The sequence below is a fragment of the Colletotrichum higginsianum genome, chromosome 8, assembly GCF_001672515.1.
Source record: "Colletotrichum higginsianum IMI 349063 chromosome 8, whole genome shotgun sequence".
NCBI classification, from domain to species: Eukaryota; Fungi; Ascomycota; class Sordariomycetes; order Glomerellales; family Glomerellaceae; genus Colletotrichum; species Colletotrichum higginsianum.
Window position 1 is genome coordinate 455,798 of NC_030960.1, and position 14,734 is coordinate 470,531.

At 51.8% G+C, this 14,734-nt stretch overlaps 5 protein-coding genes across 5 annotated transcripts; 2 read left to right on the forward strand and 3 right to left on the reverse strand.

Annotated features, from left to right (window-relative positions):
* Positions 1–2,646: 2,646 nt before the first annotated feature.
* On the forward strand, positions 2,647–4,068 carry CH63R_11146 (O-methyltransferase; the record flags this gene model as incomplete). Its single annotated transcript, XM_018306120.1, has 5 exons — positions 2,647–2,832; positions 2,883–3,018; positions 3,066–3,189; positions 3,260–3,696; positions 3,752–4,068. The coding sequence occupies 5 exons, from the start codon at positions 2,647–2,649 to the stop codon at positions 4,066–4,068; spliced, it is 1,200 nt and encodes a 399-aa protein (XP_018152961.1).
* Positions 4,069–5,179: 1,111 nt separating this feature from the next.
* CH63R_11147 (Sugar transporter) lies at positions 5,180–7,017 on the reverse strand (the record flags this gene model as incomplete). The annotated part of the gene is made up of 5 exons (XM_018306121.1): positions 5,180–5,768; positions 5,841–6,223; positions 6,278–6,412; positions 6,473–6,579; positions 6,639–7,017. 5 exons carry the CDS (start codon positions 7,015–7,017, stop codon positions 5,180–5,182), a joined length of 1,593 nt encoding a protein of 530 aa, XP_018152962.1.
* Positions 7,018–7,674: 657 nt separating this feature from the next.
* Positions 7,675–10,115, forward strand: CH63R_11148 (Nitrate assimilation regulatory protein; the record flags this gene model as incomplete). The annotated part of the gene is made up of 4 exons (XM_018306122.1): positions 7,675–7,758; positions 7,829–8,253; positions 8,306–8,974; positions 9,032–10,115. The coding sequence occupies 4 exons, from the start codon at positions 7,675–7,677 to the stop codon at positions 10,113–10,115; spliced, it is 2,262 nt and encodes a 753-aa protein (XP_018152963.1).
* A 197-nt stretch (positions 10,116–10,312) lies between these two features.
* CH63R_11149 (Beta-glucosidase) lies at positions 10,313–13,131 on the reverse strand (the record flags this gene model as incomplete). The annotated part of the gene is made up of 5 exons (XM_018306123.1): positions 10,313–10,694; positions 10,754–11,145; positions 11,207–12,248; positions 12,303–12,909; positions 12,984–13,131. The coding sequence occupies 5 exons, from the start codon at positions 13,129–13,131 to the stop codon at positions 10,313–10,315; spliced, it is 2,571 nt and encodes an 856-aa protein (XP_018152964.1).
* Positions 13,132–13,638: 507 nt separating this feature from the next.
* CH63R_11150 (3-oxoacyl-[acyl-carrier-protein] reductase) lies at positions 13,639–14,466 on the reverse strand (the record flags this gene model as incomplete). The annotated part of the gene is made up of 1 exon (XM_018306124.1): positions 13,639–14,466. The coding sequence occupies one exon, from the start codon at positions 14,464–14,466 to the stop codon at positions 13,639–13,641; it is 828 nt and encodes a 275-aa protein (XP_018152965.1).
* Positions 14,467–14,734: the final 268 nt, after the last annotated feature.

The window sequence follows — 14,734 nt, forward strand, 5'->3', positions numbered from 1 at the left end:
TTTGACTGACTCAGCCACCATGGTTCAACCCGGGGACCGTCGTACTCGCGGGTAGCTTCACTGCCACAATTGCATCAACATAAAAGCTCCCCCTCTTGTGATTATCGCCTCAAATCTGGCCCCTTTCCCGTGGCGAATCCGAATCCATGCTATTTTATGTTTAGTTAGTTTCGCGTATTCGGGAAGAGATGCCGCAAGGTATTCCCTAACTCATCATCGAAGCCGGAATCCCACACGCCCTTCGTCCGAGATGTTTCAACGCTGGTCGCTTTTGATCGAGAGGCCTAGCCTTATCCAATTGTATGTATTTGCGCGATCTGCCAACAAAAGAAGTGCGGTTCGACCCGTCCGACTCCGCTCGTCCACCCCATCTTTTGCACCAACAGACACAAAGAAAAAAGTCAAAAACATACAACACCAGGTACTCGCTGGTCGTCACCGACCCAACTACTAATCCGGCCCTCACTGGCTTATCTATGGGAGAGCGGACGGGATCCCGAGTTTTCCAGTGGGTATGGTCGTATGTGACGATTTTCGGAGATGAACATGCTTATGGATGCAGCGTCTGTCATCAACCGAGACGGAGGTGGAAATGGAGAAACGGTCTCTGTCACATGCTATCTGGATCGGCATTTTCTGGATTGGATTTCGTTATTTCGGTTCCCAGAGCTTTTTGGAAAGGAGTAGAGTACATGAGAATGAGCCACCGCCTGGCTCTTTACGTCTTGACTTCAATGACCTGAGTCAAGCTGCATTTGTCAAGTAGTTACTCTCCCAGTATCTACATTTCTAATCAGCCAGCGTGGATCTTCAAGGTCTTCTGTTGCAGAATATAGTTGTGGCGAGAGCTTTGATGGAACTTGCCCCTGTTTCGGATACATGAAAAAAAGAGCGTCATTTTCCAAAGCTGCCCAGGCTGCTTCAACACCTAAATGGTCTCTAAGATGCGAGACGCTCCAAATCGAGATCATCTTGACTCGTGATAGAGAAACTGAAACCGCACCTCAAAGGACCTACAAGATGACGAAAGAAGGGGTCAATGGGTCATTCAGTGGATTGGTGTGTTCGATGTGAGTGGCATTATGCGAGAAGTGGAGGACAAGGGAGCCATTCGTGTCTTCTACCATAACGAGGATAGAATTGATCGGAATGTGGAGAGGGCGCAATACGGCTTTTGATCTATTTCCCGATCTTAAGTCTCATCGTCGGGCTTGGACGATTTTGAATCCCCGAATCCAGAGTCTAGATCTTGGGGAGTTTCCACTTTATTTAGATGATGGCCTCCACCATCTCGTTTTCGTTCTCAGCATTGGGAAGGTGAATATTCAAAGAGCAGGGGTTCCTCGCCGTCTGATATACAACGGCGGAAAAGAAAAGACGCAAAGACCAGTGTGATAGACCAAGAGTTCGGCTATGTCGCCAAGATATGAGCGCCTAGACCTTCTCATCTAAGTAGTAAACGTAAGCCCAGCCCTATCCAGTCATGAGGGTGGGGGAAAATCTTGCCACTCCGACTTTTGGACGGGCTCGTTTCAATAGAGTCTGACCGAGTGATCGTTATAGATTGAAGCAATGAAATGCTCCGATTGACAGGGGAAAGGAGCGACAGCCTTATAAACGGCAGAAACTGCTCGAAATTGAATGCACGGGAAAAATGGGAAAGCACTCCTAATGCTTTTAACCGGAATTAATTGGAATGCCATTATATCTGTTGTTTTGTCTTTCCACTTTAAAGCAGGCTCATTATCCCACGGTAACGACTACCAACGATGAGTCGATGCAGCCACAGACATCAATCTGGAATGCCAGTTCAGCACAGGCCAGAGGAGTGACCTGTGAATTCGACCCTCATCCCGCTTTGAGCATCAGAAACGAAGGATTGAGAGACTCCACTATGTTCGATGGCGCTTCTAGAGGTGAGTATGGTCACAACATCTTGTCAAGAGACAATGTTTCTGGACCACTCCCTTTTGGTCGAGTCGAACACAAAAACACGGGCCATATCTTGATTCCAGATCCAATCATTACTCGTTCATCTGAAAGACATCAGACGAAGCAGACGCGCAGCAATGGGTGTATCATTGTTTGTGTTCAAGTGGTGGCGGCTAGTCTCAGGACATTTGTTTGGGAGCTCTAGACCGTCAGGGTGGCATCTCTCATTACGTTTATGACAAGACACTGAAGCTCCAGATACGTGAATTGCGCTTCCGTGCTTGAGTGACGAACAATCATAAACATCCGGTTTTGTTTCGTTTAAGTTCCTATACGTAGCCTTATAGTTCAATCTGGTAGCCATCATGACTAGGTAACACTACATGACATGACTCCGATCACAAAAAGTTTCGACCATTCCCACGATTGGGTCTGAATGTCGAGCCCAAACTGTGAGGCGGCTTATAATTGTTCCGGGGACCAGAATGACCCGTGTCATCCGAGTTAGAAGCCAAAAAAGAGCCCCCACTGCATACATGTTTGATCTACGTTACAGCCATCAACTCACCTAAGCACCTCCCGTTCACAGTCGGTGTTTGACTATCTCAATCGACTTCACGACATGATGCTAGAATAGAACGCAATCTTACCTAGCAATAGACGCTCCTATCGAGGCACAACATCCAAAGCAAGAGCCTTTGAAAAGTGCACAAAATGTCAGCAAATGTTGAAGATGAGGGGAAAGGCGCAGCAAAATATTTCCTCCAAGAAATACGCGGTATCAACTCTCAGTCGTTTGAGAACGATGGCGACCGAATGAAAGCTCTGCTGGAGGTATACGCGATGATGGCACGACTGGAATCGCCATGGGAAACGTTAGTGAGGCTGTGCATGATCCAGGTAACATGCCATTCCAAGTCTTGAGTTCGATTGCTAACTGCTTAAATCAGCCGGCGCTTGGGGCTGCTCTGAAAATTTCCAAGGACTTACAGCTATTCGAGAAATGGTCAGAAAAAGGCGCAGAAGCCATGACAAGTGGACAACTCGCAGAAGTCGTTGGAGGATCTTGCGAGCCGGGCCTGCTTTGTGAGAACATGCACCCGTCTACAAAGCAACCACAAGCTAACGAATAGACCGACTGTTGCGTCTTCTGGCCTCGAATCATCTGATCGAAGAGACCTCCATAGGATCCTTCAAACAAACGCATTTCAGTTCAGCGATCACCACGCCAGTTTTCGATGGACTGATTCACAGTTTGTAAGTCCCGTCCAGTGATTCCATTTTGAAAAAGATAGGTGAGATCCTCATGGGCTGAATGTGTTGATAGCAATGATGTGAACCTCCCTCTTTTTGCTAAGATGGCAGATTTCTTTGCGGAGACTGGGTACAAGAACCCACAAGACTCAGAGCAGACGGTTTTTCAGTATGCTCACGGATGGAACGGCAACCTTTGGTCATACTACGAGGCACACCCAGAGAAACAACAGCAGTTCAACGTGATACAGCAGACAATATCTGCACAACAGCCTGCATGGACAGATATATTCCCTGCTCATACCCTGCTTGAAGTAGACTCTGGTCTTCCATTACTTGTGGATGTAGGTGGAAGTACCGGCCACGATCTTCTCAAATTCTACAATGCGCATCCGGAGACAGCCTCACTCTTATACCTCGAGGACCTAGAGTCCGTGATTCAAAAGGCTGAACTGCCAGAAAGCATCAACAAAATTGCTTACAACTTCTTCAATCCGCAACCAGTAATGGGTAAGTGGGTCCCGAGAGCTTATATCCCAATGCGATGAAGCTGAACATGATTAAGGTGCCCGAGCGTACTTCATGCACTCCATCTTACACGACTGGTCTGATGAATCAGCCCGAACGATTCTTTCGATGCAGAAAAATGCTATGACACCAGGCTTTAGCAAGCTTCTTATACATGACCATATTGTGCCAGAAAGCCTTGCCCATCCACAAGCCACCGCATTCGATTTTCAGATGATGGCAATGGTGGCTGGCCAGGAACGGTCCGAAAGGCACTGGCGAGCCTTGCTTGAGTCGGTTGGGCTACGAGTTGTTCGGATCTGGACCCTGGAATCTGCAGTCCACAGTATCATAGAGGCTGAAGCTACGATCTAGTCTGAACGTTTCTGGGTGACTCCGAAACACGGCATGCATGTTATTTGGCTAATACCGATTTTGATGAGATCATATGGGTAGTTCAATCGCAGTAAGGTGTGTTTCGCAACAAGAAAGGAAGAAATGGAGAGCCCCGAACCTGTTTGTCTACATGCACTGCTGTCCGAACATGCAAATTTCTACATCTGAAGAGGACCAGCGAGTTACAGGTGTTTTGTTTATCGAAGGCCAAGTATCCCATAACCACGCAGGAAATGCCATGAACACGAGGCTGCATGTATGGCCCTTTGTCTGTGACAACTCAATGCTGGAGTCGGTCAATAGAATTAATACGGATCCTACCTCTCTCCTATCCAACGTTCTGCGGAATGGGCTTATCCCTTTCGGGCTATTCTAATGTCTGCAAGTAAAATTTGGAACCAACAAACCTGAAAGACTTGACAAACATGACAGAACTAGCAAACTTCAAACTTGGCAAACAGGACAGACCTGACAAACTTGACAAGCTTGGCAAACATAACAAAGCTGGCAAACACGACAGACACGACAGATTTGACAAACTTGACAGAAGAGTCGGCCTGCAATTGGTTTTCTTTTTCTTTTTTGTTGTTGTAACTTAACGGAACTGGTTAAATGTCTGGTCGTAACACGAGAAGATCAAGTTTTTACTTTTGCTAAAGATGACTGAAGATGACAGGGTTAGAAGAATAGACCTGGCTGGGTAAAGTTGCAAGTTTGCCGAGATCTGGTGGGGAAATAAATACTATGTGGACGAGTGCGATCGTAGTCGGGGACAGAAGATCGGCGAACTGCAGTGGAGGAAAGAATATCAAGTAGGAGAGGGTGTGCGTAGTAGCAATTTGAGGTCAGGCTTATTGGACGGGCATTCAATGTCATGGAGACGATGTAATAGTCACATCATGAACGAACCGTAGTGTATGGCCGTCATGCACACTCTCACCTAAGGATTCATGTCGATGGTATGGGTACTTGGATGCAGCTCACTGCAAAGCGCTTGATGAAGAGACGGGACGAGCAACATCCCTTGAGAAAACTGAGACTAGGACGGACCACCGCCAGGTGGCTGATACATGCAGCAACTCGGTGGGTGTTACGCCTTCTCCTCGTGCCGTGCCATGACAATCACACCACCCTTCTCGCCATCCTCTGTCGAGTCCTGGAATACGTCTTCAGGCTTGTATTTGCCGAAATTTCGGAGAGGGATGCCCTCGTTGAACATCCGGTCAATCTGCTCGAGGGACTTGCCCTTGCATTCGGGGATGCAGAACCAAGTGAAGACGAGCGCGAATACCAGGATTCCTGCAAAAATGAACCCAACTTTAGATCCCAGGCCTGCACCAGGCGTGTAGAGCAAATAGGGGATGCTGAAGTTGACTAGGAAGTTGGCCAGAACGTTGACCATGGAGGCCGTTCGTTGGGACGCATCGCGGAGTCGGAGGGCAGGGATTTCGGTCGTGACGACGTAGTTGAGAGGCGCCTGGCCATTTGTCAGTGGGATGTTCCCAGATTTCAGTGAATCATCATCGAATACCCATGCAAATACGTAACCGGCCGCAAAAACTGTCAGCATAGCGACAATGCTGGTCTTGACCGCAAACGATGGATCTACCACGGTGCCTAAAGAACCCATCGTCACAATGGCTGCAAACTGCCAGACGGCTCCGATAAGAAGCAGAGGGCTGTGAAACGGCAAGATCAGTCACTCCGAGAGCCATATCAATGGGAGGTTGCTTCAAGGTGTGTTTACGTACCGGCGTCCCACACGGTCGTTCAGGTACAGCCCAACAAACACCATGCACAGGTTCACGATGGCGTTGATGATGGTCATCGTGAAGGGGTTGACGGTGCCGATGTCCTTGATGAAGATGGCTCCGTAGGTGGAGGCGAAGGCTTGTCCCGTGGCTTGCTGAAGAAAATTCATCATCACCACGATGGCCGTTCTCTTCAAGTTGATCCCCTTGAACAATTCCATGTAGTTTCCTTGCTCGACTTCCTGCTTTAACGCGTACTGCAGGGATGCGAATTGTTCGTCGATTTCGGCGTCGGAAATGGTTCCGGATCGGAGCTTCTTGAGAGATACTTGGGCCTCTTCGACTCTATCCTGGGTCAAAAGCCACCGCGGCGACTTTGATTTCTATTAGTGTACATTCCCCACATCCAAGAAATGGGCATAGTTCAAGTAACTTACCTCAGGAATGAAGAAGATCAGGCCCATGACGACAACGGGAATCACGTAAAACAAGCCCATGGGGATCCGCCAGGAGGCGTTACCTTCCAATGTGCTAGTTCCTCTACAGACGGAGTTGACGATGAGCGTACCGAACTGTGTGGTGAGTGTGTCAGTCATGCTCGGGTAGCAACCAAACGCCCATTCAAAACCTACCATGAGACTAAATTGGTATGATCCGACGGCGAAGCCGCGGATTTCGGATGGCACGATCTCGGACTGGTACACGGGAACAACGGCCAGCTCCATACCAACGTAAATGTCTTTGTGAAACACGTCAGTAACGAAACAGCCGGACGACCGTAGAGCCCATGGGTCCTACAGTTGAGAATACGAGCGGCCATAATCTGCTTGCGGGTGTTGGACGTCACGGCAATCGTCGCTGGGATCACAGCCCAGGCGCTCATTGCGAACATGCACCACCGGCGGCCCCAGCGGGCGCTGACGAGACTGCCGATGATGACGCCGGCCGCGAACCCGATGTAGTTGAGACTGTTGAAGAGCGCCAGCCATCCGGTGGGCAGTTTCCACTTGCCGGTCGTGGGATTCTGGTCGCCGAACTGGCGCTGGAACGCGTCCATGGCCTGCGTGGTCGAGTAGCCCGCATTGTCGAAGCCGTAGTTGAAGGTTGAGATGGCGATGACGGTAAAGGCCGCAGCCAGGGTGCTGTTGAAGTGCTTCAGGATCCTGTTCGGCGCCATGGTGTATGCGTCTGCTTGGGCTGTCTAGGGAACACTCAACTCTTGCCTTGGAGAACACGATCCTCTGTATGGGCAGGTTTCGTGATGCATTCTCTTTCTTATCCTTAAGTAATCAAACGCGCCTGCAAAAATTAAGCCCAACGGCTCGTCGATATTACGTTACTACGTTGTCCCTTGTCGAGTGGAGACAAAGCCATCTTGGGCTCAAAGCTAATGCCCCCTTTTTGCTCGCGAGAAAAAGTCATCCGATCAGAGGAGACTCGGGACGAACAAACACACAAACACATAATCACATGGCGGAGAAGGCTTCCCCAACTTGTGATACACACTGGGGAAGCAGCCCATTCCAGGCGCTAAGGAAACGGATTCCTGGAGACGAGTGGAGGATGGAGAAGCCACGCGGCGATGGGAGCGGCTTAATTGGAGTCCAGAACGAGAATCCCTGTGGATGGAAACCCCCCACGGCTGTCTCCCCGGGGGTTGACTTCGACTAGGGTGGCAGGTTCGGAAGTCGGGCGGAGAGCAGAATGCGAAAAATGTCACGGGAGTCGGGCGGACGAAAAGCCCTCCCACCTGTCCCCCGACTTCCAACCGTTCCCCGACCCCTCCAGGCTTTTTACTCTTTTTGATCGAGACACTGCGGGTTGGACTAAGACAATGGAGACAACTGGCGCTCCGTCCCGATCATTGGGTCGGCCCCGGAAAGGACTGCAGATATGTTTCCAGTGCCGTAACCGAAAGGTGAGTTGGCGACTGCATCCCGATGGTCTCGCTTCCGATGAAGAGGGATCTCCTAACCCGAGGCCGATAGGTCCGGTGTGACAGTACAGCTGGAGGTTGCGAGAACTGCCGTCGTCTCAAGTTCCAGTGCTCCTTCGCAGTCCCGGACCAAGTTCTTGATAATGGAACGCCTCGTACGCCAAGCAGCGACTCGAGCCATCTGAGGTTGGAGAAGCGCCGTGTACGCACTGCTTGCATCCAATGTAGGGACAAGAAAACCAAGTGTTGCGGGACGCAGCCTTCATGTCGCCGGTGCTCTCATCGGGGAGTTGACTGTCAATATCCCGACCCGTCCAAATCGTCGTCGTCATCGTCGTCGAAGGCTTCAACCTCGAATTACCATGTTCGGTCGCCAGACCGATTGAGAGACAACTCGGAAAGAAACGAAGACTATCAGAATCGGACCATCAACCGCGATATCTCAACTACAGCCTCACCGGCCTCATCACTCGGCTTGTAGGTTCAACATGAGATTCCGGCAAAGCCATACACGCTGACACTATTCTAGTGAGCTGAACGCGAACAAGACAATAGTCAAGCAGCACATTGACACGTTCTTCGATTTCGTATATCCGATACCCTGTTATGCCTTTGTTCACAAGGCAACATTCTGCCAAAGCTGGGCGCAAGGCACCCACAACCCTCGCCTTCTGAAGGCAATGTGCGGCCTTACTGCACGCTACATCGCCTCGGGTGACACGGCACGCCTACGACAGGCAACACGGTGGATCCAAGAGTCGGAGATGCAGCTTCTCATGCGGTTGAGCGAGCCCTCCATGTCCGATATCGAGGCTCTGATGCTTACCACGTTGGATCACATCATTGCACGCCGCTTCAGCAAGATGCTAGTGTCAGCATGCCTCGCGGCGAGGTTGGCTTTCATGATGCGGCTCAACTACGAGGATAGCCGTCTGAGTTTCCTCACACAGGAACGGCGCAGACGTCTCATGTGGGCAATCTTCACGATGGAAACGCTTTACTCGAGCGGGAGAGCGGAGTTCACTGGCTGCTCCAAGGACACGATACATCTACAGCTCCCCTGCAATGAGCACTCGTTCACACTAGACATCCCCGTCACGACAGAGCCGTTAAAGCCTTCGAGGACACAAAACGGCACAGAGTTGGGCCTCATGGCTTACAACGTCCGCGTTCTCGACATACGCGACCGAATCCAGAGGTGAGAGAACCTCTCTGTCCATACGACAGGTCCTTTGTCGACTAACCATCACTCCAGGTTGTCTCATACTATAACTCACCGACAGAAGCCTCTGGTAGAATGTATTACACTACTTAAGGGGCTCGTCGGCGAATTAGATGCCCTCCGTCGGTCTCTGCCTCCGCAGTTTACTTTTGACAAAAAGAACCTCTTCCTTCGAGCGTATACCCCTCAGCGAACCCCATACGTCATGTTCCATACCTGGTGGCATCAATGTCAGTGTGACATGTATCGATTCACGATACCCGGTCTCCGGGAGGGGCTCCCTCTCGAAGAGCTGCGATGTCTACCTGCAGATTTCGTCGCCTACTGTCGAAACCAGTGCCTCGAGCACGCCCTGGCCGTCGCGAACATCATGGCCACGGTAACCGAGATGGGCAGAGACATCTTCATCACAGATCCGGCCCTCGTGATGTGCACTTTCCACTCCGCCCGTGTCATCTCACGGCTTGGCTCGGCGCAGTTCGCCAACCTACCTAGGGACGTCCTGATAGCCAAGCTCAAGTCGTGCTCGGATATTCTCGAGACCCCCGCCGAGCTCTACCCGACCACGAAGCTCCTGCAGGGCGGAATCTTCGACCTGATTCATGACGCGGAGCGTGGTTCCGGGGACTCGAGCCCCCTGAGATCGAGTTGGGATACGGAACAGCCGGGGTCTGATTCGGATGCGTCTGGATCACAGCGATCCGGTGTCCGGGGCAGCAGGCACGGTTCGGTGCCAGAGGTGTACTCCAAATACAGCGTAACAGATGAGATCCGAAAGCTAAAGTTCCATCAAGATGGTGAAGAAACAGCTCGGGAATACCAGACTAGTTGTCAGGACACTGGAAGCAGTGGTAACGCTGGTGTATCTCAACAGTTCACAATGGCCGGTGTGCAGGAAGAGAATGAGCCGCAGGCGTATGCGCCGATGCCACAGGACATTACAGCAAACAGCTTCGGCTTCTCAGAGTCTGGGTTTGGTGGCACTACAGCACCTTACGATGTGACAATGACGCTGGGATTCGAGCCTAGCTACGGCGAGTGTCAGCCGGATTTGTTTCTTGACTCCTTCATGCCTCTTCAAACCGATTGGAACATGCCCGATCCTGGTTGCTATTGAGGTATAGTGGGCCAAAATCTGGCGGCCGTCTGTTAGGCATTGTCTATGTTGCTGTCAGGAAAGGCATCTTTTGCGTGTGCTCTGAGATAGCCCAGAAAATAAACCAAGTATGAAGACTATCAAACCACAAATGACCTGCCGTAAAATAAGACCGTCATATCTCAAAGATGGCGTATATAATGCTCTCTAATCTCTCATCAAAGTCCGTTCCAGAAAACGTCTTTTTGGATCTGGAAACTTCCCTCCAGGCTGGTTTCCCCTGCCGTGACCGAAGCCGTGTAAGTGCCCTTTTCACAGCACCAACTACTCCTCTTCTCGTCCCAGACGGCCGTGCTGTACCTATCGATCGCTATCGTAGCAAGTTTCCCCTCGCCCGGTTCCAAGAACATCTTCGTGAATCCCATCAGGGAGCGAAGCGGGCGAGCAAATCGCGACTTTGGTGACCTGGTAGCGTACTTGATGTACAAGCACACGACTTCTGCACCTGCCACCTTTCCAGTGTTTTTCACCGTGACTTCGATTCTACTTGGTTTCACTTGCAGGTCCGAAATCTGGAAACTGGTGTAACTGAGTCCATGACTTGACGGACAAGTCAGTCAGCAGACGTTTCTAATCACAGGAATGCACTTCAAACTCACCCAAATGGGAACGCAACATCCATCTTCCGCGCTTCATACCACTTGTAACCAACAAACACGTCTTCAGAGTAGTGCACCTTGCCGTTGTCACTGCCGAAGCCGAGGAAGGCAGGGTTGTCCTCCAGGCGTGCAGGGAAGGTCATTGGCAGCTTTCCGCTGGGGTTGATGCGGCCGAAGATCACATCTGCTACTGCATTGCCAGCTTCGTTGCCGCCGTACCAGCTATGGAGCAGCGTGTTGGCGTTGCGTCTCCAGGGCATGCTGACTGGGTTTCCTGCTTGTGTGACGACAACGGCGTTGGGCTGTACTTTGAGGACGGCTTCGATGAGTTCGTCGACATGTGGGGGCATATCCATCGTCTCTCTGTCCTTGCCCTCCTTCTCCAAGTCCGCCTGCAGGGCCAGAGTTTTAGTGACATATGCCAAAACGCTAGAGGAAGGTTGGGTTGCTTACGTTAAAACCAGCTACAACAAAGGTATACTTGCACCTCTTGGCCAGGTCAACAGCTCTTTGAATACCCTCCTCGGCATTTATTTTGCGGCATCCCCCCAGACGACACGCACCCCCTGGAATGGCCAGGAGTGAGCCGCCCTTGACCTTGGATGTCGAGGCGCTGCCAGCCTCAACACGGAGGCAATAACGTTCTCCTGCCTTCATTTCGTACGTTGCGCGCTTTTCAGCCGAGCCCTTGCCGAAGAACATACCGCCGGGGGTCTGTTCCGTCGAGTTGTCGATGACCAGTTCATCGTTGATGAACAGGTCACTGATTCCGTACGTCGCCAAGCCAAACTCGTAGGTATCGGTGTGCTTCGGCACAAAGTCTGCGCGCATCGACATGAAAAATGTCTCTTCTTTCTTGGGATGTCTGTAGTCCATAAGTTGATATGTGGTGTCTGGTATTGTGACACGGTCGAACGGCTTTCTGCCCTTGACTGTGTGCGGCTCATTGAAGACCTCGATTGTGACTCCCGGCTCGCCTGTATCGGTGCAGACGTGATCCGCCGTGAAAGCGGGAAGCAGAACATGGCCAAACACCCCGGGCTCGTAGTGTACTTTGCTTGTGGCCGGTAATGAATCCTGTATCCCCTTGAGCACAGAGCTGGTGTAATAAGGCCGAAGACTGGCACTTCCCCCCCCGCAAGCCGCCGGCAGATCCGCGTTTGGCCCAATGACGGCCACCTCGTCGCAGTCTTCTGGACGTAGCGGGAGGACGTGCTCCGAGTTCTTCAGCAACACGATGCTCTCACCAGCCAAGCGACGGTTCAGGATTCTGTCTTCGGGGACATCGCGCGTAGTCTCCTCTTCTGCAACACGGGCCGAAGCCGCATCGTTGACGAACTGCAAGACTTTCCGAGCTCGTTCATCAATGGTATGATGACTCACTTTGCCGGAGAATACAGCAGCCAAGGCCTCCTTTTCCCGGTAACGACTTGGGCCAGGCATCTCGATGTCAACTCCCGCATTGAGCGCTGCTTCACATGAGTAAGTCCCATACCTGGAGGATTCAATCAGAAGTGTGCCGTTGGTATTCTTCGCGTCCAACACTTACCAATCACTCATGATGAGGCCATTGAATCCCCACTCTGTTCTCAAAATATCTTGCAGAATCTTGGGGTTCTCTGAGACATGTAGACCCCCGATCTTGTTGTAAGAAGACATGACAACCCGAGGATTGCTGTCACGCAGGGCGATCTGGAAAGGCAGAAGATAGACCTCGCGAAGGGCCCTGTCCGACATGCAAACGTCGAGCGACATCTTGTCCGTTTCTTGGTCATTGGCCACGAAATGCTTGAGGGCCGCTAGTGTTCCCCTGGACTGGACACCCCTGATGATGGCGGCGGCGAGCATCCCACTCAGGTGAGGGTCTTCCGAGAAGGACTCGAATCCCCGGCCGTTCAACGGGGAGCGGATGATGTTCACCGTCGGCCCCAGCCAAACGTGAGCTCCCTTAGCGTCGCACTCCTTTGAAAGGAGCTGGCCGGCTTTCTCAATCAGCTCGGGGTTCCAGGTTGCCCCTAAGCCGCTTCCACAAGGGATACAGAGAGCAGGCACCGGGTTGAAGAACCTCGAGCCCCGGACGCCGTTGGGTCCGTCTGTGCATTTGACGGCTGGGACATCCAACTGGGGAAGGGGGGTAGAGTGCCAGAAGTCGGAGCCTTTATTGAGTAGTCGTGTTAGTTGAAACCGCAGCTGTTGGACTAGGCGGGCCTTGTGACGATTCAAGTCTTACCGGCAAGTAAGGAGATCTTTTCCGCTAGAGTGGCGTTTTCGATGACTTGGTCGATGTCAACCAGCTTCTTTGGTGGAGGCTGCATGGTGGTGGTGGGGGGCTTGGCCGATGCGGTGTCTCTGGAAACCATATGCTGGCAGCGGCGCATTTTTCAGAATCAGTTCCAGAAGCAGGATATATCAAACCCGAAAGTCGAAGTAGGATGGGAGGTCTCCGGGGACGGTGCGGGCATCCGGTCCGGATGTCGGGAGCGGGAGACACCCGGAAGTCGCGATATTAGGGGGGATCCACGCTGCGCATCATGTGGGGAGCAGTAAGAGCAGGTCCCATAATCAGCGACCACGGGGAAGGGGTCCGCTCTAAGACTAAACCACACACATTGTGAGCGATCTGCCAGGGTTGTGCTGGACACTGTCATCTGCATGTCGACTTCACATGATATACTAACACCTCGCAGTCGAGAATTGTCAGCCAGTCGCTCGCAAGCACAACTGTTGAGAGTTGAAACTTATCTATGCGTTCAAGACAGAACTTCGGGCAGATTCGTCGGAAACAATGGCATTGAACCAGGCAAAAGAAGTCTATGTTTGGCATTATCCTTCTACTCAAGAAGACTCTAGTTATTTGAGTGAGCGTCCCTAGCACCCAGTCCCATTTATCCAAACAGAGCAAGAGTCATCTTGTGTCCTCCGTTGGCGGGGATCAAGGCACCGTTGACCCATCGTCCCTCCTCACTCGCCAGGAAACCAATAATGTACGCAATATCGTCTACGCTTCCAGAGCGGGGAGCCGCAGTGATGAGCTTGATTTGTTCCTTGATGTATTCCCCGGCGTAATCCTCCCTCGCGCCTTGCAACGCTTCGGTCTCCGTGGGTCCGACGGAGATGCTGTTGAAGGTGATGCCCGTTTTCAAGGAGAAGGAGTCCGCGAAGGACCGCGTGAAGCTTTCGAGCGCGGCTTTCGTGGCGCCGTAGGTCGCAAAAGCCTCGGGATTGCCTGTCTTGCCGGCCATGCTCGAGAGATTGATGACGCGGCCCCCATACTTTGGTGCGTGCTCGATGAAGGCGACAGTGAGGCTGACGGGGAAGTAGACGTTACCGACCATCAGCTCGTTGAAGTCTTCGGCCTGGAGGGTCTTGAGGTCTCTGGTCCTGTCATTTGGGATGACGGCGTTGTTGACGAGGATGTCGATCGTGGTTACGTTCAGCCCGCTCAGTACCTCCTTAATGACCCTGGGACCGACCGTGCTGTCTGTGGCGTCTGCCTGGATGGCGATGGTGTTCTTGATTCCCAGCTTGCGGCACTGCTCCAGCGTCTTGTTGGCAGCGGCTTTGTTGGAAACGTATGTAATGGCAAGGTTGCTCAGGCCCTTGCGGACAAAATACGCGGCGGTCCTGCTGCCGATTCCACGAGATCCGCCGGTGATGATAGCGGTCTTTCCCTTCAACGACCAAGGCTCCGATGATGAGGGTACGTTGGACATTCTGGCGATGGCGATGATGAGATGATTGTAGGGTTGACAATGTTTGATCGGGTTAGGAGATAGGCTACCTGCGTGAACGGAGAGACGGAAGAAGAGGTACGTGGAGAGTGCGTCCTTTCCCCTCTTAATATACTCACACAATGTCCATTGTCTGTTAGATGGTGCATCATATCGGACGACGAAATTACATCCCCTTGGCTACGAGTTTTAGTTCAGGCAACACCCAGCGTCCCAGACAGGGTGTCTAATTACCGCACCAAAGTGATCG